At 31.9% G+C, this 26348-nt stretch overlaps 1 protein-coding gene across 2 annotated transcripts in view; it reads left to right on the top strand.

The window, feature by feature from the left end:
• Nucleotides 1-26348, top strand: part of LOC143238813 (protein turtle-like) — a 206355-nt gene that overhangs the window by 164777 nt on the left and 15230 nt on the right. For both annotated transcript variants that reach the window (XM_076479363.1, XM_076479362.1), the window contains 9 exons: nucleotides 966-1073; nucleotides 2834-3037; nucleotides 6329-6619; nucleotides 9525-9815; nucleotides 10113-10400; nucleotides 11525-11824; nucleotides 12176-12301; nucleotides 17643-17670; nucleotides 22124-22218. In XM_076479363.1, coding sequence (XP_076335478.1) covers nucleotides 966-1073; nucleotides 2834-3037; nucleotides 6329-6619; nucleotides 9525-9815; nucleotides 10113-10400; nucleotides 11525-11824; nucleotides 12176-12301; nucleotides 17643-17670; nucleotides 22124-22218 — 1731 coding nt within the window. The remainder of the gene's footprint in view (nucleotides 1-965; nucleotides 1074-2833; nucleotides 3038-6328; nucleotides 6620-9524; nucleotides 9816-10112; nucleotides 10401-11524; nucleotides 11825-12175; nucleotides 12302-17642; nucleotides 17671-22123; nucleotides 22219-26348) is intronic.

Here is a 26348-nt window from a genome sequence, read left to right as displayed (position 1 = left end):
TTAATCAAAGGTATATGAGAAAACTAAAAAGAAATTGAGCGATAAAAATGATAACGCATAAATTATTGTGTATTTCATATTATAATATGCCAAATAATATTTCATAATCCATATTACAGTATGCCAACTACTTCATTTCTTTTACCACTTATCTCTTCTTTTTTCTTTTACAGTTACTTTTAACAGTCTCTCTCTCTATCCATCTATATATATATACACCTGACATTAGTCATAGGAGTGTCAAGTATCAACAATATCATGAAATAAAAATAGACATCATTAATACACATTATGATTGTCAAGTGTTTACATTTATGTTATTGCAAAATTTCCTAATAACTTACGAACGTTTACACCACCTGTTAAATATAATTTAACTAAAATATTTAAGATAGTAGTACAGTATGTACACAATTTTGGCTTGTTAATGGAACTAGAAACTATAATAAGAATGTATGGTAACAATGTAAGTTCATTTCTACTAAGCGGGAGGTAAGGTTAACTTTTTGAAATATTTATCGAACTTTATGGTTACATAACCAGCGCAATGGTAAGTGTGAGGGCTTTTCACTCGGGGTTAGATTCCTGCCTTAGTCACAAAGTAAGATAAGGATACATAAATTGTATCATGCACTTTGAAACACTAACATTTCAGGCTGTTGTGATAAAGGGATTATATCTACAAAAAATATGAAATGCTTTTGAAATGAATTTACCTAATTTTTATGGACAAAGGAAATAATAACATCATTCGCATATTTTAAATAATGTGTGAAAAAAATGTGTTTCGATTTACTTTTATATATGTATATGTAAGATACATCGTGAAGCAAGTTCTTTTTAAAAGTGATAAGATCGCTAGTGACTGAAGTTCAACAAAATAGTTGATTTAATTTTTATCCCTATGCATGATATGTTGACCAGAACTTCACGTTAATTTATTTTAATGAAAAAATCTATTCCAGTTCCTCCAAAAAATGTTGTTATCATGGACCATGAAGGAACGCATATAGAAGGAATTATCGGAAGATTCAACGAAGGATCATTTTTGTTATTATCCTGTGAAGCTGGAGGTAGTAAATTAAACATTATTTGACATTAAGTTCCTTCTGTAAGTCACGAATCTATTTTACCCTCTTGAAAAACTTGTGCGTATCTGTGACTATACAATAATTTTAAATACATATAATTTTCAATGATGTGTAAAAGTAGACTTATCTAGGTAATACATAAGTTATTAGATTTATTTTTAGAAGTAAATGACGCAATAAAAAATCAAACTTAATAAATTATGTGGTTTTAAGATAATCCTGTGTATCTGTTAGGCCCATTGCTCTTTGTTAAAATATTAATAACAGACAATTCTATGTGTTAGTTAAAGTGTATACAGGTCTGGGCTGTTTGGAAGTTTGCACGAAGCTACAAGTGGACTATCTGCGCTAACCATTCCTAATTTAGCACTGAAATACCATGAAATAACCAACAAATATTGGGATTGATCGTAAAATTATAACGCTTTCACAGTTAAAATGGCGAACATGTGTGGTGGGAAGGGGATTCGAACCAGTGACCTACAACATGGGAGTCGAGCGCCACTAACCACATGACCATACAGTTCAGAAAACCTGTAAAGCAGATGTTACTAAAGTACATCACAACTTATTGACATCAGCTCAAGTCAAAGCGTGAGAAGATAACATATTGATCAATTCTAACTCGTTAGAAATCTATCATCTGGACCGTTTTACCTTACTTGACGTGCTTATTATATTAAAAGCTTATTTTGTGTGAGAACAGTCCAATATAATATCAAAATCACAAATCACATTAAAGAGACGAACTAAAAGGTTCAAAAATGTTAAGTAAATATAACAAGTTTCAAATCTTATGTACTTAGTATTTAGCAAAATAGTTAAATACTGCAAGTACGTACCCTTATTCAATGTAATTTTAGCTTAAAATTACATTTTAAGTTCCTAATAACTTGTGTTTCATAATAGTTATTATTTATAACATAAAATTTGCAGTTTAAATATTGATTGCCTTTCAATATTTCTATTTACCTAAATCAATAAATATTGTTATTGTTTTCCAGTTAATTGCTTGACAGAATCCATTCTCATTGTATGAAAATGAAACTTGTAACGCTATTTCTAAACTGTGTGGGAAATATGTATATCCTAATTTTTATTTTTTAAATTATTTTTGGTCTGGTTATGTATGTAGCTTTAAGTGTAAAAAAGAAATTATAAATGCTTTCGTGTTGTTATTTCTTTAAGTTCTAGTAAGCACGTCAAGTAAGGATAAAGGGTCCAGATGGTGGATTTCTAACGAGCTAGATTTGATCAATATGTTATCATCTCACGCTTCGAAGTCTTTTGACTCTGAGCTGATGTTTTAATTTCGGCACCATAGCTAAAGTATTTAACCAAAACACAGAGTATTTTTCTCATTAGGAGCTTTCCAATAGTTATGCATTGTAACACTTTGTTAGTTAAAATGATTAAAAGTACAAATTTATATATTCCACAACACTAAAATTAATAGTTTATTTCATTCAGTATGACTAGTCATTCGTAACTCCAAATAATTGATTATGTTTTATACCACTAACAAAGTTGTTTTTTATTGTTATTTAAAATTAGCTATGAGTAGGTATTTAGCACAAGGTTATGTTGCAAAGCTACATAACTCGTCGCATGAACATGATTATAAAAAAGAAATACGTATTTTTTCGGTTATAAATTAAACTTTTCAATGCTCAAATTTTTAATCATATTACGAAATAGCAAGACAGCTATATGTTTACAAGACATTTTCTTTTGTGTTGAAGGAGACCCCACTCCAGCTGTCACGTGGTGGAGAGACTCGGCCCTGCTGGACGATGATTACAACGTGACCCCAAGAGGAATTGCTCGGAATGAGCTGTTAATCAAACGTCTCCAGAGAGATCATTTGATGTCAGTGTTGACGTGTCAAGCGTCTAACTCCGACTTTAACATACCGGTGTCAAGATCAGTAACAGTGGACTTAAATCGTAAGTACTACCACCAAAAGGTGTAGTAGAATATAATTTTAAGCTTCATATTGAATACATTAACTGTAGCTTTTAAGCCTGCATATTTAGGAAAAAAGGAATTTTATGATATATATAGACTATTTTTTGCAAAAGATTTATTCGTTCGTTTTGCAGTCATTGTAGAAGCTAGGCAAATGTTTGACTATTATTTTACTAATATAAAAAGTGTGAGATACATGTGGGTTTCCCGTAATGCTGCATGATATGAGAAATGCCAAAAAAGATATAAACATAATAGTAAAATCTAGTAATATTTTAGAATATATAAAGATATAAAATGTTTTTAACATTTCTACAAACAGCTTCAATCATGTACGGAATCTGGAATCATTAAACTTTTTTTTTACTATCTTCAGAGGTGTTTTAAGAACATTTTGCACATTGTACAAATATAAAACATTTATATTAACGCTTCTCTTGTTAATTACGATAATAACAATGTAGTATCATTTAAGCAGCAAATGAGAGCGAAGTTTTTATCAGCAACTCACTAGAGTCTTTTTAAGTTTATTTTACCTTTCTAACTATTTTAAACACATGTTGGCGAGTTTTTCTGATCACAAAGAAGACAATTTTCTAATCAGATTTGAAACTTCTGTTACGCTTTATCATTAGATGTCATTTAATGTAATTCAGGTTAAAATGTAATAACATTAACAAAATCACTGTATGAATTGGCGGTATCCTTCATTGTAAAATATTCGTCTATTTTTCTAATAAAGTGTATCTCAATGTAGTTCAGAAAAAGGCTTGTAATTGACTATAACCATTTATACTGTTCTGAGTAAGCTCAGTTCAATCAGCAGGAAAGATCTTTCTTGACACTCATTGGGTTTCAACTAGGATCAATACAATTGCTTTTGATGTCTTCTGAAGTATTTCTTGATATCCTCACCAACCAGTTATTTAGGTTCTGACTTTAAAGGCAACGTTCATCACCAAAATCGATTGCTGTCTCAATTTCAAATACCCTTTTCAGCATCATTAGTTTGAGATACAACGAGAAAAATAGTTTCTCTAATGTGTTTCTGAATTGAAACTAAAGAACTGAAAAATGTAGCTGTGAACTTTGTTTTATGTGGAAGTGGTCAAAATAACAACTATATATATTATCATGAGGATTGAGAAGTAAAAAAAGAAAAAGATATTTTCAAAGGAAATGTATTCTTGGTCTTTTTGTTGTTTTTACTATAATTATTTTGTTTATAAAATGTTAATAGAATATTTTAGAAGTTTCAGATATTAATTATCGTAAATTACACAAAGTGCATACTTTGAAATATTTAGTTTTTTTATAGTTTCGAATACTAGGTTATTTTAAGAGTTGAAGTATAATCCCAATTATATATCGCAGTAATAGAGATCTCTTCTAATTGCAATTTAAACGTAATCTACAGTGATATGTATTAAATTTTCAATTATTATAAAACAGCCACGAGAGACAAGTTAAGACAAAGTATATTACAACCTTTTTAGCTTTACACAGCTCATTTAACTTACCGCCATAAAAAGTGTGGTTCGGTGTGTTGAAATCGCACACCAACACGGCTTTGAAATATTTCTTTCTAAGTCATTAAATTTTCGATTTAAGCATCAAATTACCAAAGATGCAGTGATAAACTTTAATAATACTGCATAATTGGAAGCGTGCTTAATTCAGGATGACATGCGAAATGGAATGCGAGTGTCATCTGTATTTCCGCAGTTCATGTATGCTAATAACACATAAGGCATAACTAAGTTACTTTAGCCATGAATATCTAAAACTTACACACACTCACTCGCATGAATGTATAGCATAAGAGTTGTATGAGCGATTTAGTTCATGTGTACTTGCCTAAGTAATGGATAAGTACATACTGACAATAACATTTGCTCAAGAATAAATGTTTCTCTATGGATTAGGAATTAATGCTTCGTTTCAATAAATCTGCACTGTGCAAAAGAGTACAAAACAAGTAATAGAAGCGCCAACTGTACGTTTTAAATACTTTATTAATATTAAATTTCTATCTCATTTCTATACAATTCGTTTATAATCATTTGAATTCAATTAAGCGTTATTTCTAAAATATGATATCAAGGGCTTATATTTCAGACTGTTTCTATGCATTTCAGGTTATTATAGCTAAATATACTCGTTAATATTTCTTATAAGACACAACAACACCTAATTTATTATAATACCTATATTTCTTTTCTTACGATTTCTAGAAACAAATTCTAAGTAACTAACGAGCAGTACGATATGAAACACATAATGTAAAATGGGCTCCGATTCGCTTAACATGTATTACCTATGTACAGAAAATAAACCTTGCAAGAAATTGTGTAGACTATTTCCTTGACTCTCTGTTTTATAAAATATTCATGTAGATCGAATTATACAGGATGCTAAAGGCTAGTAATCTGAATATATAGAGCATCTCGTAAAGCTCAACACAAGCCTGTTCTGGTGTTAGAAAAAAAAGTTTACATCTGGTTCTTCTAAAACATCTCTCTAAGCCTGTAACGTAATGTTGAATGAAATATCAGTTCTTATAGAAAATAAACATAGAAGTCATGGCTTGAGCTTAATATTTTTTCCTTCCTAACTACGAACTTATATTTATGCTTTAAGACATTTCTCAATGAATTAAAACAACTTGTTCTAAAAACATATTTTTGTGCCTTGGGTTTTACTCATATACAACAAGTTATTTTCTTTAAATTACATAATATTCTTGTTGTTTCGTATTTAAGCACAAATCTACACAATGGGCTAACTGTGCTCTGCCCACCACGGGTATCGAAACAAGGATTCTAGCTTTGTAAGTTCGCAGACATGCCACTGTGCTACTAGGGGAAGCATAACATTGAATATGTCTGGAAGATGTTTGAAATCAAATTTGATTAAAAGGGTAACTTATCGTATACCTTCTGTGGTTTAAGTCTTAACCATACTTTACTCTTCAAGCCCGGCATGGCCAAGTGATTAAAGCATTCGTCTCGTAATGCGAGGGTCGCTGGTTCCCCGTTACACCAAAATGCTAGCCCTTTCAGTCGTGAGGGCGTCATAATGTTACAGTCAATCGCGCTATTCGTTGGTGAAAGAGTAGCCCAAGAGTTGGCGGTGGATGGTAATAACTAGCTACCTTCCCTCTAATCTTACACTGCTAAATTAGGGACTACTAGCGCAGATAGCTCTCGTGCAGCTTTGCGTGTAATCCAAAACAAACAAACAAATAAACTTTACTCTTCTTTTACCAGTAAAACCTCTGGATGTAAGAATTTCAACACTTAAACGACCCCTCTCAGCAGGACGACAAGTAGAGATTGTATGCCAGTCAAGTGGGTCTAGACCCCCTGCCCGAATCTTATGGTGGAAAGGAACTGAGAGAATATCGAAAACAACAGTCCCGAGAAATGATAATGTAACTGTCAGCAAGATTACCTTTCTACCCATGATAGAAGATCACGGGAAATATTTATCATGCCAAGCAGATAACCCTATGATTCCAAATAGTGCCTTGGAAGACGGCTGGACACTTACCATATTTTGTAAGGCTGTTCTCAAAGTAGAGTAAAACTATTTTTTATTAATATTATTATTCTATAAAAGTAATAACATGTGTGTTTCCTGATTCCTATTCATCTGAACTTAAGTGTTCAATATTTAACAAAAGGAACACTCGTGTCACTATGACAGAGTTCATGTATGCTAATAATACATATACCTGAGCAAGCTACTTTCACCATAAATATTTATACGCGTGAATGTATAGCATACAAATTGTTTGAGAAGCCAAACGTTTACCAATATTTAAGTTTGACTAAAACACTAAAAATATCATATACACGAAATAATATATTTAATAACGTTCTAGTTATGCGTATATCAGGTCATCCTATAAGTAACATCCGAACATTTAATACACAAAGTGCATCACCATTTCTGTCTTTATAGAAGGCATTAATGACTACAGTATGTAGCAGGACGTGTATAAAAATGACAAATAAAAGAAACTGATTCAACTCCACTTTTTCAGATCATTAATCAAATAAACCGTTATGCAGATGGATGAGTCTGAGAAGCACATTAGTCATATAATGTTTTATGAGTTAAAAAAGACAACAATGCAGCAGAATCTACACGAAACATTCAAGATGGTTACGATGCGAAGGCTCTCAGTGAAAGAAAATGTCGAAGGTGGTTTCAGAAGTTCAGATCAGGTAACTACAGCTTAAGCGATGCGCCATGTTCCGGTCGTCCTGTTGAGTTTAATGATGACTTGCTGCTGGCTCCACTTGATAAAGAGTGAGCTGTAACAGTTGAAGAATTAGCACAGAAGCTTAATTCAACTATTTCAAAAGTTCACCGTTATCTGCAACAGCTTGGAAAGGTCTCAAAACATGGAAAATGGGTCCTCCATGATTTGACAGATGTCAACCTTGGAGCAGGAATGGACGTTTGCACTTCTCTGCACTCTTGTGAACTTAAATCACATTTATTGGACACGTTAGTGACTGGAGATTAAAAATTGATATATTATAAAAATGTTAAGCGCCAGACAATGGCTCAGTGCAGGTAAATTGGCTAAAGCATAGCCCAAAATGGATCTCCACCCTAGGAAAGTCTTGTTAAGCGTTTGGTGTGATCCGCTTTGTGTTACATCAGACTTCTATTGTCAACAGTAAGAGCGCTTGAATGTTGCGCTAAAAGAAAAGAGGCCTGCTTTGATCAATCGTAAAGGTGTTGTGTTTCACCAGTATAATGCACGATCCATACAGCAAGGATCACATCTGTAAAGATTGAAGAGCTGGACTGGGAGAAACTTCCACTTTCTCCTTCTTCTTCAGACATTGCCCCATCTGATTATCACCTATTCCGAAGTTTTCAGATTTATCTTGATGGAAAAGAGCTTGGAATACATAAAGATGTCAAAACTATCCTCTCTATATTCTTTTCCTCCAAACCCCAAGAATTGTATAGAGGTGGCATTCAGAAGCTTGTGAATCCTTGTCAGGAAGTAGTTAAAATTAATGAAACATACATTATTGATTAAACGACATTAAAAGCGTTTGAAATCCTTTCTCTTTTTCTTAACCTAAAATCGGACATTACTTAAGGGATAACCTGATATTACTAACTTCTAATGTTTATCACAAAACGAATATGTAGAACTGACATTGCAATGAATTTGCATTATCCATTTTCATTTGAAATTTGAATTTTAATGTATTGAAAATATCAGCTGATTAATAGACAAATATAATTATAAAAATAGTAAAGACTTTCACAAAAATAAAGATAGATCAGAAATGAATAATGTGGTTTATTTATATTTAAAAAGCATAGACAAATATAAAAAAATAGAAAGAGACATTTCAAAAAAGGTTAAAAAATTGATGTTACACAAACGATCGTATTTGTATGTAAATATGATTAATATATGCTTTTTTTAAAATTTAGTTTACATGTACATTAATATCATGAACAATTCTTATAACATTTCCCCACATTATGACATATTTTTTACCATTTAAAACATAAAGAAGGATATCAAGTTGGAGCTTTAAAACAAATTGGGTTCTTAATCATTTTTTTCCCAATCTAATAATAAGTTCACTCAAAGGTTATCTAACACTATGCGCTAAAAATGATATTTTAATTTTAAAAATCACCATTAGAAACTTGGCTCGACATTTTATGGAATGAAATCTTTTTCTGACATTAGGAGGCTTTTTAATAATAATTTCCTTGTTCTTCTTGTGTAAAATTCAAATTTTTAAGAGACGTTTTTGATATTTTTCGGTCAATTTAACTATCAACCAATTTTGCAAGAAAATCTACTGAGACTCTTTATAAAAATCAAGCAATTATTTTTTATTGTTTAGTAAATTTAACACTGGTTGTTTGTTTTCTTATAGCCTAACCACATCTGGCTATCTGCTGTGTCCACCGAGGGGAATCGAACCCCTGATTTTAGTGTTGTAAATCCGAAAACTTACCGCAGTCCGAGCGGGGGACAACACTAAGTGTTAAATATCTATATTATTGCAGTGATATACATTCTGCATAATACTGAAGAAGATTCTTCGTTTTCTTAACTAATTTATTTATCAGGGATTAATAGACGTGTTTAAATTTGCTCAAACGACACTACTCAATGTAAAAATCTTTACTTTTTCAAAACAAAATGATTTGTCTTCTAAACGCATTCATTATTAAATTTTTAATTAATTTCACTTTGGTAAAAATTAAGAAGTCATATACATAACGTAATATATTTAATAACATGACTCAAACAATCGTTCTTCTTAATAAGGACAGTTTACGTCCTGTACCGAATGTTATTAGTTTTTTAATCAAAGTTATAGATCTATTCTGCTGTGTATTACACTTATCAATAGCTCTGTATACTGTTAACATTTTCTTGTAACTGACGTCTTACATCTGTTTTAGATCTACCAAAGCTGAGACTTTCGTTGGGAGCAAATATACAGCACGATACTATTAAAGAAGGAAGTGATGTCTACTTCGATTGTAACATTCAAGCTAATCCCTGGGTATCGGAGGTTGGGTGGAGATTTGAAGGCAAGCCGCTGTTCAGTAAGACAAAAGAGGGTATTATAATCAGTAACCAGACTTTGGTGTTACAGAAAGTTACTCGAGAAAGACGAGGGCGTTATCAATGTGTCGCAGCCAATGTGGAAGGAGAAGTAGAGAGTGAAGAAATAATGTTGAGGGTACATTGTAAGTGATTTTGGTTAATATCATGTTTCTCTTGAATTTCTTGTTATTTCATTCATTTGAAAACTGTCATATTATTATGTGTTAAGCATTCTGTTGTTTCTCTAGCGATATTTATCTAGTTTAGAGTTACAAATCATAGTTTTAAAAATTATTACTGATGCTTAAGTAAATCAGATTTTAAGCTGCAAGAATAAAATTAAATGAAACGTAGATGATGATGAAATTTAAAGAGACACTCAGAGTGAGTGGGAAGCACATATAACATGCGTTTATTTTAAATTTTATCTTAAACCACAGACGCTCCTGTTTGTAAACCTGATCAGAAACTCGTTTACGGCGTCGCTAGGATAGAGTCTATGATTATCAGGTGTGAAGTTCTCGCAGATCCTGAAGATGTAACTTTTCATTGGTCTTTGAACAATACATTTGAACGTATCGAGATTCGTTCTTTCACAACAAATGGAACAATCAGTGAAGCTACATACAAGCCAAGAACAAGATACGGTTACGGAATATTGAGTTGTTGGGGAAAAAATGAAATTGGTGCACAGAAAGAGCCTTGCAACTATACCATTATACCAGCAGGTAAGATTCACATGCAATCATGACATACTTTATCTTCATCAAATGCACTCTTCTGCAAAGAACATTAGATTTTATTATCCATCCACTAAATTCATTTGTTAGAATTTCCTCTTGATCATATTAGGATTAGAGACCTTTTTCACTATATGTCGAACACTTGAAACGTAAAGGTAATTTACAACATTCTGTTTTGTAGAAGATTTTGTTGTCATTGGTTTTTTGGTGCTAAGCTACACAATAGGCTACATGAAGTGTGCGAGAAATCGAAATATGTATTTTAGCGTTGTAAACCTCGTAGAAAAGGGAAGCAAAAGCATATGTATAGTTGAAATAGTGGTTTTTCGCAAGATCTTTAAGTTTGAGCTACAAATATATGTTTGAATTTGGCTGTATGCATTATGATGTCAAGATAACCTCTAAAAATATGTATATATTTAATATGTGAAAACAAAGGGCACGTAATTATTTATAAAATAGCAATTATCTTTCGATTAACTGATTTTAAGAGTTAAAACTGAGATATTTCACTTATATTAAATACCTCTCTTTCAAGAAATTTGAGAGATTGATTACTAGTGATAAAAACAACAAAGGAAGTTTGTTAAGCTTAAATATTGACACGTATTGATAATTATCTTGCAAAGCCTGTTTAACTTTTTTACTATTTTAAAGTCGTAATTTATCTAAACCTGTAACGTATTCTGGAGCTTAAAATACTCAAGCTAATTTATTTTAAATACTAAATACTAAATATTTTTCGTAAAACAAAGACATCGGGATAGAAAATATTACAAAATATTAATCTACGTATTGGCTGAGGAAGCTAACGTGGTGTTTTTCTTTGTTTTTTTTCTGTATACATCAACGTTAAACGCCTCTCGGTAGCACAACGGTATGTAAGAAGACTTGCAATGCTAGAATCCGGATTTCGATATACCCGTGGTAGCCAAAGCACAGATACGCTATTGTGTTGCTTCGTGCTTAACTTCAAAGAAATATATTTTTTTCCTTAACTCATGCTTTTATTTCTAATTTTGCTCATGAATTTGTTGAAATTCTCGGTAAACTGACAGATTATAGACATTTTAAATCTTAAAATTGAAAAAGAATATTGTTTATCTCAGGAAGGCCAGATCCCGTGAAAAATTGCGAGATTACGAACAGAACGATAACAGTTATTGAAATAAAGTGTGAAGCAGGTTATAATGGAGGATTAAAACAGATGTTTCACTTAGAAGTTTTCAACTCACCACTAGATAGATTACAGATCAACATGTCTGAGAACGATTTTCCAGCCTTCACTGTTAATAATCTTCCACCAGGAACAAATTTCCTTCTTGCAATTTACGCTTCAAATTCAAAGGGTAAAAGTCATTCTGTCGCTTTGACTGCGACGACACTACCAGCTCCGGAAAAACGCACAGGTAAATAGTTTTTTTAGTGGTATTGTTTATGAAATGTTTTATAACACTGTTTTAAAATATTTGAAAACAGAGAATATCGTTTGATACATGGATGTACTATAAAACCTTAATATATTGAGTTCTAGAATGATTACCTAAATATTTTTTTGCACTTACACAAGCATCTAAAGCTGCATAGTCTTTCTTCCGAAACCTGTTTTATACTTATACTAGTAATAGATTTTACATTTATTATTTATTGGAAATTTAAAACATTATTAGCTTTATAGGAAATGGTTAGTCTTTCTGATACTCAAGTTCGGATTTGAGAAATTTCACACTTTCTAAGCCCATAATACATTCCTTGATTAGCAAAAATTGAAAATCCAATCATCAGTCCTGTGCTGGCTATTTTAATTGGAATAGTTGGGGCTCTGGTTCTTATGGCTGTTTTGATTGTCATCATAATGAGGCTTAGAGCACAACAAGAAGAAAAAGGTAAGTCTCAATTTTTAGAAAACCTCGTTATTTTCTCTATAGCAGAAGAAGAAGAAAATAAAATTCATTGTTATTAAGTATCTACTCATCAAATTAGGTACAGAGGCCCAAAATAAAATTGTAAATAGATATTGTGAGAAATTTCATCCCAATAATTCTGGTCACTGTTATAATGTGTTATATAAAGCTATAATTATTTTCTGAATGATATTTTATTTCGCCTACGTAATATCTCAGATGAAAAGGTTCAATTTTTAGAGTAGAAACGACATTTTAGCCAAATATCACTGTTTATTTTAGGTGGGATAAAATAAAATGGTTTTCAACTTGAGGAAAAAAGTAATTCTTCTACTTAATCTTCATCAGTGTACAATGCAAAAATCCGTAGAACTAACTGAAAAATTAGGCTTTTTTAAAAGAATATTCGAAATAACCAAACAAGCATTGTAGTCTTGCGACATCTCACATGAAACAATATTTAAACAATGTTAGATAAAAGGTTTTAACAAAGTACTTAATGTTTGACTGTATTGCATAACTGGCGATTATATATTTTATATTAGGCTATTATCATGCAAGAGGTAAAAGTTGATAAATATTAATACATAGGAAAATAAAACGTAAGTATATAATAATTTATGTGTAGAATAGGGTAAATCGAGATACATGATTTTGAAGTAAAAATACAAGTTAAGTAGTATAAATTGTGCAATTTGACAATGCGTATAAGTAAGAGACGAAACGGTCTGCTTCATTATTGTAATTTTATGTATACATATAAATAAATTAAAGCAAAATTCAATTCAAGAGCATATTATGTAAGAAATTTGATAAACTACATGATTAATTAGAAGTGCAGAACAAATATCATTTTTGTACATGTCGTAATGATTTTTGAAAGTTAAAATTAAAGATAAGACAACAGTATTACGGTTTATAAATTGAGAGGAGCACGACTTTTGACAACAAGGATAGTTAAAAGTAGACATGCTTTATTTCCGTTTAATTTCTGGTTTAGAGATCGAATGCCTAGTGCTATAGCAGTCTTTTTCTTTCTGCTAGTAGCTTTATCAATTAACTACATTATCTTTATTCTGTTAATATCTAGAAAGTTTTAAAAGTATTTATCTATTAACTGATAAGCTTCTGCAATAGAATGATCATACTTACAAATAAATAATATCACCCCTTGGCACAGCAATATGTCTGTGGAATCACACAGCTAGAAATAAGGTGTTGATACCCGTGGTGGGCAGAGCACAGATGGTGCATTGTGTAGTTTTCTACTTAATTCTAAATAAACAATCATATAAATGAGATATTATCATTTGAAAACAAAAGCTCATTTTAGATAGATAACATGATCAAATTGAAAGAATGTACACAGGATTATATATGTTATATTAAAATGATGTTCAATGTGACAACCACAGCTGATATAAAGACACGTTCCACACCTGTATTTTAAAATTTTTCGTAAGAACCATGATGCCACTGAAATTTTATCACCTTTTCAAAAAGTATGTAATGGTTTCGATACCTGCGGTTGGCAGTATACAAAAAGTCCATTGTATAGTGTTGCGTTTAACAATAAACAGATAAATTTATAACCACTTTAAAGGACTGAATAATTTTACCAATATAAAACTTTTTAAGAATAACTTTTGTAATATTGTTACTAGTATTTTTCACGGGTTCAAAATATAGGCGTAGATCACCTATTTGATTTTTGCGTAACTTTGATGCTAATAGATGAATTTGTTTGAAAAACAAAAACGTGATCTGTTCCTTACATGAAATGACCAAAATAAGAAGTTCTTGGTCAAATTTTAATAAACAAGTTTACGCGTTACACCAAAAGTAGTAAGAACAATATACATAAATAAAAGGTTAAGCCTTTTTAATAATAATCGGTTTACACTTTACTTATATTAATAATTTCGAAGGTTAAAAATTAATTTCCTATTGCAATCAGACAATCGTATTTGGGTTTTATTTACATCAGTTCCTGAAAAGAATTACAAATAAAAACACGGAAAGATCTACGAAGAATCTAGATCAGGAAAATAACATTAAGGGTAATGTTTTATTTGTTGTAAAACTGGATTTTTAAAGTTACGTTTTAAATAAATATGCTGAATAACTTTGATAAAGATAGATGCCAGATAATGAGTATTTTGTCAGTTTAAATAAAAGGATGCAAAGTAAGTAATTTAGAGTATTGAAATATTTAAACTTCTTAACTATAAAATAAAAATAAAACGTATGAATTAATGCAACTGTTTTATTCAGTTCTTTACGATAATTTTTAATTGATAAATTTTGACTCAAATTTTAATTCAAAAACAAAAGAAGTGCTAAGAACGTTTCTAGGAAACGTTGCTTTTTTAAAATAAAAATTGTTGTCAATTGATAGAATTAAATTCTAAAGAGTTTGAAGCGAATTTCAAACTGTTTACATTTGTGTTATCTGAAAAAAAAGAGTGAAAAACTTAGAAACCATCCAGGCGGGTTTCAATAACAGAAACACACTGAATTCCAAAGTTCGAGTTGGACCTAAGCACAACACACAATTATATTTATAGTAGCACTGTAACTAACAATTTTGTGAGAAGAAAACGATAAATGGAATTTTAACTCCTTTTTCATCTTTTTCACTTTATTATTATTTATTTCGGCTTAAATGAATAAAAGTAATAAATTACTGAATATTTATCCTCGCCTTGTTTCATGAAAACATGAAATAAATTTATTGTTTGTAAAATTTATGTCCAATTCAAAACATTTTAAGTCAGTTTAATGGTTTATGTTTCAAATGCAAATTCAACCTCACAAAAACTACTTTTCAAAAGTGAGTGGCTTACAGTTCTGCATTTTTATGTGTCTCAGATTATTGAGGTGAGATGTGTAGCATTTAAACCAATATCCAGCAAATTGTTATTAGACGTTTCAGCAGACCAGTGAGGTCAAATAATTCAAATGTTAAATCTTATTTTTTCATTTAAAAAGTAATTGTTTGCATTTGTTCTATATCACTTCCAAAAAAAATTCAGTCAGTTTATTCATTAACAAAAAGTAAAATGATGTACTTTGTTTCTTGTACGTCACTTCCAAAAATATCATCCAATCAATTTGTTTAGTAACAAAATCTAAAAGACTGTATCTTGTTTACTCTAAACTACCTACAAAAATATCGTTCAGTAAATAAGAATCAATATTAATATGAACATCAATTTTCTTCTTTCAGTTCTTTTGATAACCATTACTTGATTGACATAATAAATTTGAAAGATTGAATATCTAATATATATATACATACCCCCCACATGTATATATGTGTGTGCGTGAGTGTATAAAAATAGAGAGAGTTCTCTATGATGAATTGAATAAAGCTCATGGAACTATTTAACAACAAAATAGCACTGGACAACTCGTTCGGTTTTGATTCATCTGTGTTTGAAGCAGTAAATGTTTAGTATCTTGCTTCTGGTTTCGTTTTATGAGGAGTCATTATCATTAAATTCCAATAGTTTATCTGAAATAACGCAGGGCGAAGCTCAGTGATTTGCATACCGAACTACAGTTATTAGGTTCTCTAGTTTGCGCCCTGTTACCCTCCTCCCCAGAAAACAACAACAAACAAAATCATTTATGCTTTGATGCTGTGGATGTCTTATAAGAGTAATGGTAAAATTCCACTTTTCTGCCTGAAAAATAGCTCAGGAAAAGGGGTTGAGGGATGTTGACTGTCTAGCTTGCTTCTTTAAGTTTAACACTTAAAAGCTAAGAGTAACTAGCTTCAGTATACCTCGAGCATTTTTCGCGCAATTCAACATCAATAACAACAAAAAGAACAAAAATCTAAAATACGTTTACCTAAGTTTTCAGTTATCATGTGACATTTCACAGCATGATTTTTTTTCATGGGTTATGATGCTGGTTATTTTTATTTCTAATTATCTAAGCTATGAGTTGTTTTCTTTACTATTATTTTACTTTTACGATCGTATTATGGTTAGTTATCTACGTCTCTGCCAATTTACGTTTTAGTTAGATAACCCACGAATAAACAAACTTTTACTTAAGTTACTGAAACATCATTGTTGCCAGCTTACAGATCACAGCAAATGAACACACAGGAATGACTCAATGTTTCAAAAGACCACATACCTCTCTTTTTTATATTTCATATACATATGTGCATAAGAGACGGTTTAATTTTCATCTAAAGATATGTGTTTGAAAAGTATCTGTTGTATTATGAAAGCAGGGCAATTAAAATTATATACATATCAAAGATTCGCTTTGGTTTGAATTTCGCGCAAAGCTACACGAGGGCTTTCTGCGCTAGCTCTCCCTAATTTAACAGTGTAACACTAGACGGAAGGCCGCTAGTCATCACCACCAACCACCAAACCTTGGGCTACTCTTTTAACAACTAACAGTAAAATTGACCGTCACATTATAACGCACCCATGGCTGAAAAGGCAAATTTGTTTGGTGTGACAGGGATTCGAACCTATAATCCTCAGATTACAAATCGAGCACTCTAACCACCTTGCCGTGCCGGGCCCATATATGTATAAATAGAATAGGTAGTGTCAGCGACAGACAAAAGAATATTGTAAAGAACCTCAGACCAAAGCTTTAGCTTCATTGAAAAATAAAATATGGCAAATAAAAGCTACCAGATTTCTCTGAAGGATGTGAAACGATTCTTATTTTCTCTCGTTGAGAGTACTTTGAGGCATTTGAAGATATCCATTAATCTTCTGTGATATAAAAATCTTGAAGTTTCATAAATCATGAAAATCATACTTGAAAGGAGAATTACTAAGGTTTTACTATGAAGTTAGTATTTGATTGAAAATCTTCTACATCTTGGCTCACTGTCAGATAAAAAATAATGAACGTGTTAAAAAATTAAACGCAGCCACATAATTTTATGACTGTTGTTTTTTGTTTACGTGTGAAAACAGGCTCCTTAACGTGGTAATTACAAAAATAAGTTAACTGTCACTGATTGCTTACTTCTAACAATCTCTCAGCAGAGTGTAATTTAAAAGTGGTTTTCCATGATTGAAATGGTAAATAAACCCCATAATAAGTCTTATCAGTATATAAATGATGCTACTAACATTTCTACACGTATTATTTGTCTTATTACTGATCCAAGACAAGATTGTTCTTTCAACATTAATTTTGATTGGTTCTCTTCTAATTTTAACTATTTTTGTCTGTTATATATAAAACAGACAAAGAGCCATACACAGATGAATATATTATGCTAAAGACAATGTCTGATATATCAGAAATCTCAGATTGATTCTATTTGTTGTAGGTTCTGTGGAACAAGACGTTGTGGACAAGTGAGTAACTTATATGTTTATCCAAATAAAAATTCACTTTATTTGTTTCGTCCTTTTATCCAACAACTATTTCATTAATTATATATCGTTGAAGACAACTGCATATATATGTGGAAAATACAATGTTGTCAGCTACTTAAAATATGTATTGTTGCCAATATATATATATATATATGTTTTACAATAAATATTAAGTTATTGTTTGATTGATAACTGTGTTATATTTTAAATTAAAAGGTTTGATAAACAGTCAAAATAAGATTTTATGATGAAGGGAAAGAGAGAAAAATTAAAGTTTTCATAATTTTGTGAAATATTCATCAGTAACAACGCGTTATATTTTATTTTAACTTTTATCATATATTTCTCATTTGTTTATTTATTGTCTTTTACGCTAATATCACTCCAAAAATTCGCATTTTTGTTGGACCACTCGAGAATTAAGAGCTGAAAGCAGTTCAGTGTAGATTATTAAGAAGTAATATGTGTGTAGAAAACTCAGTAACTGAATAACACATGGGATAACAACTGTTAATCCAAAACTTGTTAAGCATCTGTAAACAATAATGGGGGTTATTTTAAAACGATTCACAAAATATTTTGCAAAAATTGATTTGAAAAGTATTAAATGCTAGAAAATTCCATATTTCATTATTTTGAGCTCAAAAAATGGACAGTTAAGAAAATCGTATTAATTAATTAATTACTTTATTTGGTTCTTAATTTGGTGAACCACATGACGAAGTAACGAAATGGAAAAGAAAATGTTTTCAACAACTGTAAGTCACATTTAAGCTGTTGTATGTCATAAGCAACATCACAAAATCCTGTCACACACACAGTATTGCAGGTCATATGTTCTAATTTGACACTTTTCTGGAGAAAATGTTGAGAAATAAAGTGTTCCATTATAGAATGTAAAACACGGAATTGATAGAAGCAGATAGTCTTGTACATACAACAATGTCAGTTAATATCAAGTTGAACATCATGTTCCACGAAGAACCCTGATTCCCATATCTTCAAAAGTGTAAGACTTGTCGAAAATGGTAGAATACATACAAAATCTTGTGTTTCTACACCAAAGAGAAACTCACTGCTTCATTCATAAACGCTACAATAAAATAAGGAGCTTAAACTGGTGCTTTTTCCAGCAACATTTGTAAGGATATCGATAACTTTATGTGTCTTAGGGGAATGTACATCTTTCCACCTATGATTGAAAAAAAAACTCAGTTTTTCATCAGATTGTTAAGGAAACCCCACAACATATTAGTTTGATTTTACAACCAACACATAACTTTGGTTTCAAAACACTTACGATGAATTACGACCCTCGAGTAGCATCCATGGTGCCTGAGTAAATCCTTCTGTATTATTAGATTTGGAAGTCGTAACCCTTCTATTGTCATAAATATACAAAGTAGTCTATAAAGTGATGAGAAAGAAGAAAGATATAGTCCTTGTCTATATTGATTCAGTGTGTGTTTTAAGGAGTAAACGTAGCCCTAAAAATAGAGCAAGTACAAAGAAAGTTTACTAAGAAATATAAATCTTCATATACGAGTCTGAGAAATGCATTTTAAAGAGTTCTTTACTAGAACAGAGAATATGCAATTTGGACAGAGACAGGAAACTAGTTCTGATATTACATATTATTACACAATTATACTGGAGCGAGCTGCAGGGTCAAAACCTAGTTTGGTGAGATAAGGAATTCAAGGAGTGTAAGAGATTTGTATCAACAACAGGTGCAAAATTCGGATTTAAATTAACATCTAAATTTAGCTCATGACAACCACTGAAATCTCACAGGAGTTTAAAGAATGAAGAAGTTTATTTTGCTTTTATTTCCATTTGATACATATACACGCATATTCATCACTGAAACTTGCTGTTTGGAAAACTACAAGCTAGTGTTTGTCCGCCAATATACAATGCAGTGTGTTCCAAATAAATACTCTTACTTCAGTTGAACAAGTAACCTAAGGAGACATAAAAGCCCTTATACATACGTGTTAAAGGAACTTGGTGTCCGATACATATTAAACTAGCTTATCATTTCAAATAACTTCAGGTACATTACCTAGTAACTGTTTGCCGGCAAAATTTTCTTGAGCTGACCGCTTGAAATTCTCGTTCCGTATCCCACAGGGTCTTTTAAAAAAATTCGCAACAGCAGTTTTACTACGCCTAATCTCACTAGCGATAGCACGTAGAGAGAGACCTTGTTTTTGCAGCTCGACAATTCTGCCACGTTCAAACTCTATCAACTTTTTAGCCAATGTCATGTTTTTACCCAATGTAACACAGGAGATGTCAGTGGGAGATGTTGTAACGCTAATGCTTGAACACAAATGACTAAATTTCGTTACGTGTTTACTGATTAACGCTTCGTTTCAGTATGGTCTTAAACTTTTGACCAGCTAGTATTTAGGTTAATTTCATAGTGTCCACATTTTCCCTATTAAATGCTAAAAAAGTTTTTTTTTATTTTCCCTTTTCTTATTTTCATCTTTCGAAGCTCTACTCAAATAAGTGATTTAGTCTAATAACGCAAAATGCATATTTTTCTTTATGCTTATTGGCCTTAAGATTTTGGTCAGCAGTGTACATGGTGCCACGTCTACCCTAATAAAGTGAACTACAGAAAAGAGTTAAGCAAAATAAACTAGCTTTAGAGTTAATCTTGTGATACATTAGACTTCTACTGCATTGTGCTTTCCACTTTCTCTCCGATTAAACAGAAAAATTCATATAATCATAAATACTATTTAACATCAAGCACTTATTTTCTGCTTCATTATCAACATGACGATATCATGTTACAGTTAGTTATGTTGCGTTATTTGCCATAGCATCCACCCCTTCGTAAGTTCATCACCCAGAGAAGGGAAAAGTAACTCAGTTTGTAGACAATATTTCAACATTTTGATTGTAGAATTCACTTTTTAATGATATTTCTTCTACGTTTAAATATTAATGTTTCTCCATAGTTTTTCTTTCTTCTCCCAAACACTTTTCAATCGACTGCCATTCCTTCGTTTCTCACCGGATTGACTTTAAACTTCGTAAGATTGTTCCTTGATATACCTTTCATTTTATCTTATTGAAACTTTTTAAAGAATTTTTTATGTAGTGAATGATAAAATTACCCAAAATATATATTCTGGGTTTCTGTGCGGTTATATTTATGGCAATGAATACAAAAATTGGCACAAATATACATTTTTATGCGCTTAGTAGAAAGACAATAAAGTTGGATTCGCCAGTTTCGAGTCTTTTCACGGAGAGATAAAAAACATAATTTTAGAATGTTTGGTCAAATATCCGCCCGTGTTTTGACCAATTTTAATTGAAATTTAAGACAAAGATACTTTAACAGAGACGACAAGCATACTGACAAAAACCAATGTTGGACTTGCCCATTTTTAATAATTACAGAAGGGGTCAAGTTATTACAGAAAGGATAATTTTAGTGTTTCTTTTACAATTACTCCGTCGCATTTTTTGTACATATTCAAAACACAGACATAGACAATTTTAGAATTTTTGTATTTTGCTCAATTCTTAAGCGAGGAAAGCACAGTTTAGGGATTTCTTGAACAATTTGCGTGTGTGTCAACCACTTCATATGCGATTTGGGACAAAGATATTTTCTTGCAAGCTTCAAACAGAGATATAGTTATTTTTCTGTGTTCTTTATGATTTAAACTGGTGTCAAAATTGGGATTGCATAAGGGAGACATTTTGTATTCGCCTGCAAACGCTGGCCTCTTTAATTTAAATTTTGCCGTCCCCAGTGACACAGCGGCATGCCTGCGGATTCACACTGCTAGAATCCGTGTTTCGATACCCGCGTTGGGCAGAGTACAGATGGTCTATTGTTTAGCTTTATTCTTAGATGCAAACAAATATATTTTGCCTTTGTTACGTACGTACTTCATAATTGGGATTCCAATTTAACTTCCTCCCTTCGACACAAGTTCCCCCCGCTGGTGCAGCGGTAAGTCTACGTACGGATTTATAACGCTAAAATCAAGAGTTTGGTTGGCTCAGGAGATAGCCCGATATGGCTTTGCTATAACAAAAAAAACACACACACACACTCTACACAAGTTTATAATATTGCGAAGTGTTACTGTTATAGTAAGTTAAAATACAGAAACCTAGTAACATTCATTTACAATCATCGATTATTTACAATTTAAGTATCTTTACTTTTCTCAAATAACTAGACTTCCCATTGTTACTAATTTAAAAGTCTGTGTCAGTTGTTAGTACCTAGCTTGTACTACTTTTGCTAAACTGCGTGCGTAGATATGATGCATGATAATTTGTTTCAAGAATGTGTTTCTTGGGCTTGACTTTCTCCCCTCTAAGTTTCCTGAAGCATAGCCTTTTAAACGTTCTAGTCATCAATATCTAACAGATCAGCATTCTCTTTCGGTAGAAGTCACACACCTCTTCAGAAAGATATGGACGATCCGTTCGACCCAGATAGTCGAGAACCTGACGTCATTCCTGCCTCTGCTATTGACTCGTATGGTACGTAATATTTCACGTATTGTTTAACATTTATTCACTTTGATATAATCATAATTTACATACATATATTACACGCTGTAACATAATTGACCACCTTCTATGTGGTTGCATTCAGTTATTTTTGTTCTTGTTTTTCATATTTGCTTATTTTAAAGATATACTACACAGCCAAAAGTATGCGGACACCTTACCATCTCACTCATATGTGCTTGTTGAACATCTCATTTCAAACTCATGTGCATTAATATGGAGTTGGTCCCCCTTTGCTGCTATAACAGCCTCCACTCTTCTGAGAATACTTTTCACTAGATTTTGGAACATGGCTGCGGGGATTTGCTTCTATTTAGCCACAAGAGCATTAGTGAGGTCGGGCACTGATCTAGAAGGCCTGGGTCGCAGTCAGCGTTCCAATTTATCCCAAAGGTATTCGATGAGAATGAGATCAGGGTTCTGTGCAGGCAAATCAAGTTATTCCATACCAACCTCGGCAAACCATATCTTTATGGACCTTGCCTCGTGTACGGAGGCATTGTCATGGTAAAACAAAATAGGGCCTTCCCCAAACTGCCGCCACAAAGTTGGAAGCACACAGTTTTCTGTAATGCCATTTTATGCTGCAGCATTAAGATTCCTCTTCACTGGAACTAAAGAGCCTAGCACAAATCATGAAAAACAGCCCCAGACTATTATACCTTCTCCACAAAACTTTACAGTTGACACTATGAATTCAGGCAGGTATTGTTCTCCTGGCATCTGCCAAAACCACATTCGTCCGTTAGATTGCCAGATAGTGAAGCGTGGTTCATCATTCTAGAGAACACGTTTCCACTCATGGCATTGCACATGGTGATGATCTTAGGCTTGTATGCTGCTGCTTGACCATGAAAACCCATTTTATGAAGCTCCCGATGAACAGTTCTTGTGCTGACGTTGCTTCCAGAGGCAGTTTGAAACTCGATAGCGAGTGTTGCAACTGTGGACAGTCAATTTTTACGCACTTCAGCACCCAGCGGTCCAGTTCTGTGAGCTCGTGTGGCCAACCTCTTCGCGGCTGAACTGTTGTTGCTCCTAGACGTTTCCACTTTACAATAACAGCACTTACAGTTGGCCAGAGCAGAGCTAGCAGGGCAGAAGTTTGACAAACTGACTTGTTAGAAAGGAGACATCCTATGACAGTGTCACGTTGAACTGAGCTCTTCAGTACGACCCATTCTATCGCTGATGTTTGTGTATAGAGATTGCATGGCTGTGTGCTTGATTTTATGCACCTGTTAGCAATTGGTGTGGCTGAAATAGCCGAACCCACTAATTAAAAGGGGTGTCCACATACTTTTAGCCATGTAGTGTAAGTCTCATTATAATTGTTATGTGAGTAAACTAGGTATGCTAGGTTTATCAGATGCTACTTTTAATTCAGGGTTTTTTTCAACATTTGTAAAGATATATATGAAATAATTAAATATTATTTTAGATCATGCATAAATAATTTCTTAAGCATAAAATAATATTCTTCATGTTACTTTAGCACTGTATTACTTCTTTTTGATGTGAACACTACGGAAAATATTATAATTTGTTCTGCAAAATTTCACAAGTGGCAGTTCTATCTATTTGTTTTACAGAATTTTACTTAAAGCATAATAATATATTCATATATATATATATAACTATTATTTGCATTTTATAATTTGCTCTCTGACCTGGTTAATATGAAGATATACTTAAGAAAAATGTATTTAGAAAATCATGGTTCATTTTCATATATATATAATCCCGTATAGAACTCAATTTAAAATCACTTATTCATGCGCCTCCTAGTAGCACAGCGGTATTTCTGTGGACTCACACAGCTAAAAACCGTGTTTCGATAGTCGTGATGGGCATAGCACAGATAGCTCATTGTGTAGCTTTGTGCCTCATTCTAAACAAACCTGTGGATGGAGTTTTAAAAAACTATATATATATATTAGTATATATAACATTTTAAAAATAACATAAATGTATAATTATATGTTTTATTTAAAAACTTGAAACGGTGACACTTTTGTAATATTGTGTTTCAGCCTATTCTCAGACTCGAATCTATTTTGAGTAACTAGTCTCCATTTAATATTTTTGCTGAAATATAAGCGTCAGTCATTACTTCTCTAAACGAATCATTCTTTCAGTTTTAAAAAAATTTACTTGTCTTGAATTCGACTGCAAAATATCAAGAAGCCTTTCTAGTATTCCTAGTTTGAACCAGTATACTTTTAATTTAAAGCGTTACTTGTCATGATTCAAAGACAGTAGTAATTAATAATACTGGCATCATTTGTGTGATACGAAATTGTTCTAGTATCCCTTTAATAAGTTACGTCTCCCGAGAAACATGATTTAGATAAAGACTCGGCCCATTTCCCACGGATGCTGTCGCTAAGAAAACATCTCGTTAAAGTTATCCACCAGATGTTGACATGAACGTTAAATTAATGAGAATATGAGGAAACGGAAGCATACATTTGAACTCTGTATGTTAATCTTAGCGTGCTCAATTTTTTATTTATGGTTTAAATATGAATTTCCCAGTGTTTTAACATAATTATTATTCCTTAGCAAATGTTCACTTGAGGGAATATTTACTTTAATTGCTTTATGTACCGTTTTTCGATGGATATACATTACAAAGTAATATTGTATACGATGTACAACTGAACTTTGGCAGCTAAATTTTAAAACAACATTGTTTGAGAGCACAAACAATATCTGTTGGTAGGCTTTGTTACCACCAATGTCCGTTTTTCCACCAATATTTGTTTTACCAACAGTGTCTGTTTCACTAAATTAATGAGCATTTAGCACAGAACTTTTCATTACAAATTATTTGTGTTCAAATACTAAATAAGAAAGATACAATGTTAAAATCGATACATAATTAAAAGATTTTTATCCTTTCACAATGAATGTGTTGTTTCTACTGAAATTTGTGAACAGATTTGAATGTAATACTGCACTTAGCTCTACGTGACTCGAACTGTTTTTGTAATTATATATATATATATATATATATGTAAGTATTTGGCTACTTTCTCATTTAAAGACTACATATTGCTTTTGACATTGTATAGCAAACCATGTTTATTTATTAATAATAATTTATTAAAAGGATGCAACGAAATTACAATATTCTCTCCTTTCCTGTACATACAGCGACACTAATAAAACTTTTATTCTTATGAAGCTACACCGTAACAAAATTTTATTGAATGAGCTCAGAAACCAAACTTCATACTAAGCACTCAGTTCTTTAATAACACGACCACTCGTTTCTATAAATCGAAAAGACAAATAAAATGATTTACGAATCTATTTACAGTATAGCTATATTTACGTGTCTGACGTCACTTGCGTAACAAAATCTTTTTTGTTTCTCATTAAGCGTAAAGCTGTATAAGGGATACTTGTGTTCTGCCAACCGCAGGTATCGAAACCAGATGTTTAGCATTATAAGCCCTCAAAAATAAGTATTTGTTTACATGATAGAATTGAATACCCCATGGTAAGGCTGATTATGCACGTATTGTTTCATTATAAGATCTTACAGATATGTTCATAAACATCTAAATGATAACGCCTATAATAAATGAGTTAACAATATGTGTGTTTGTTGTTAAGCTAAAAGCTACACAACAGGCTATCTGTCTACTATCTATAGCAGGTACTAAAACTCATGTTTTTGCGTAAAAAACCCTCAGACGTACTCAGGAGGCCAGATATCACGTGTATTTGTACTTGAAATTATTGTATTGTAATGCCCTTCCTTCTAAATTTTGATTATAAAGAATACGAAAATTGAAAAAAATCAATACATTGCATACCCTAGCTAAAGAACGAACAACGCTATAACCACACAATAAGTAATTTCCCTGTGACATACAAAGGTTTATGAAAGTATTCATCCACTGCAAAAATGTCCACATTTTGTTGTTATCTAAACTTGTAATCATGAAATTTCTAAGTAGGACTTTATATTTACGCTCTACTTCAAATGAGAAAGTTACATCAAACACTGATATTATGTAAATAAGTTAGAATTTTAAAGAAACACTGAATATCCTCAGTTGCATAAGTATTCAACTACTTTGTTATTA

Source organism: Tachypleus tridentatus, chromosome 13 (genome assembly GCF_004210375.1).
Source record: "Tachypleus tridentatus isolate NWPU-2018 chromosome 13, ASM421037v1, whole genome shotgun sequence".
Classification (NCBI taxonomy): Eukaryota; Metazoa; Arthropoda; class Merostomata; order Xiphosura; family Limulidae; genus Tachypleus; species Tachypleus tridentatus.
This window is presented reverse-complemented; position numbering and strand designations above follow the sequence as displayed.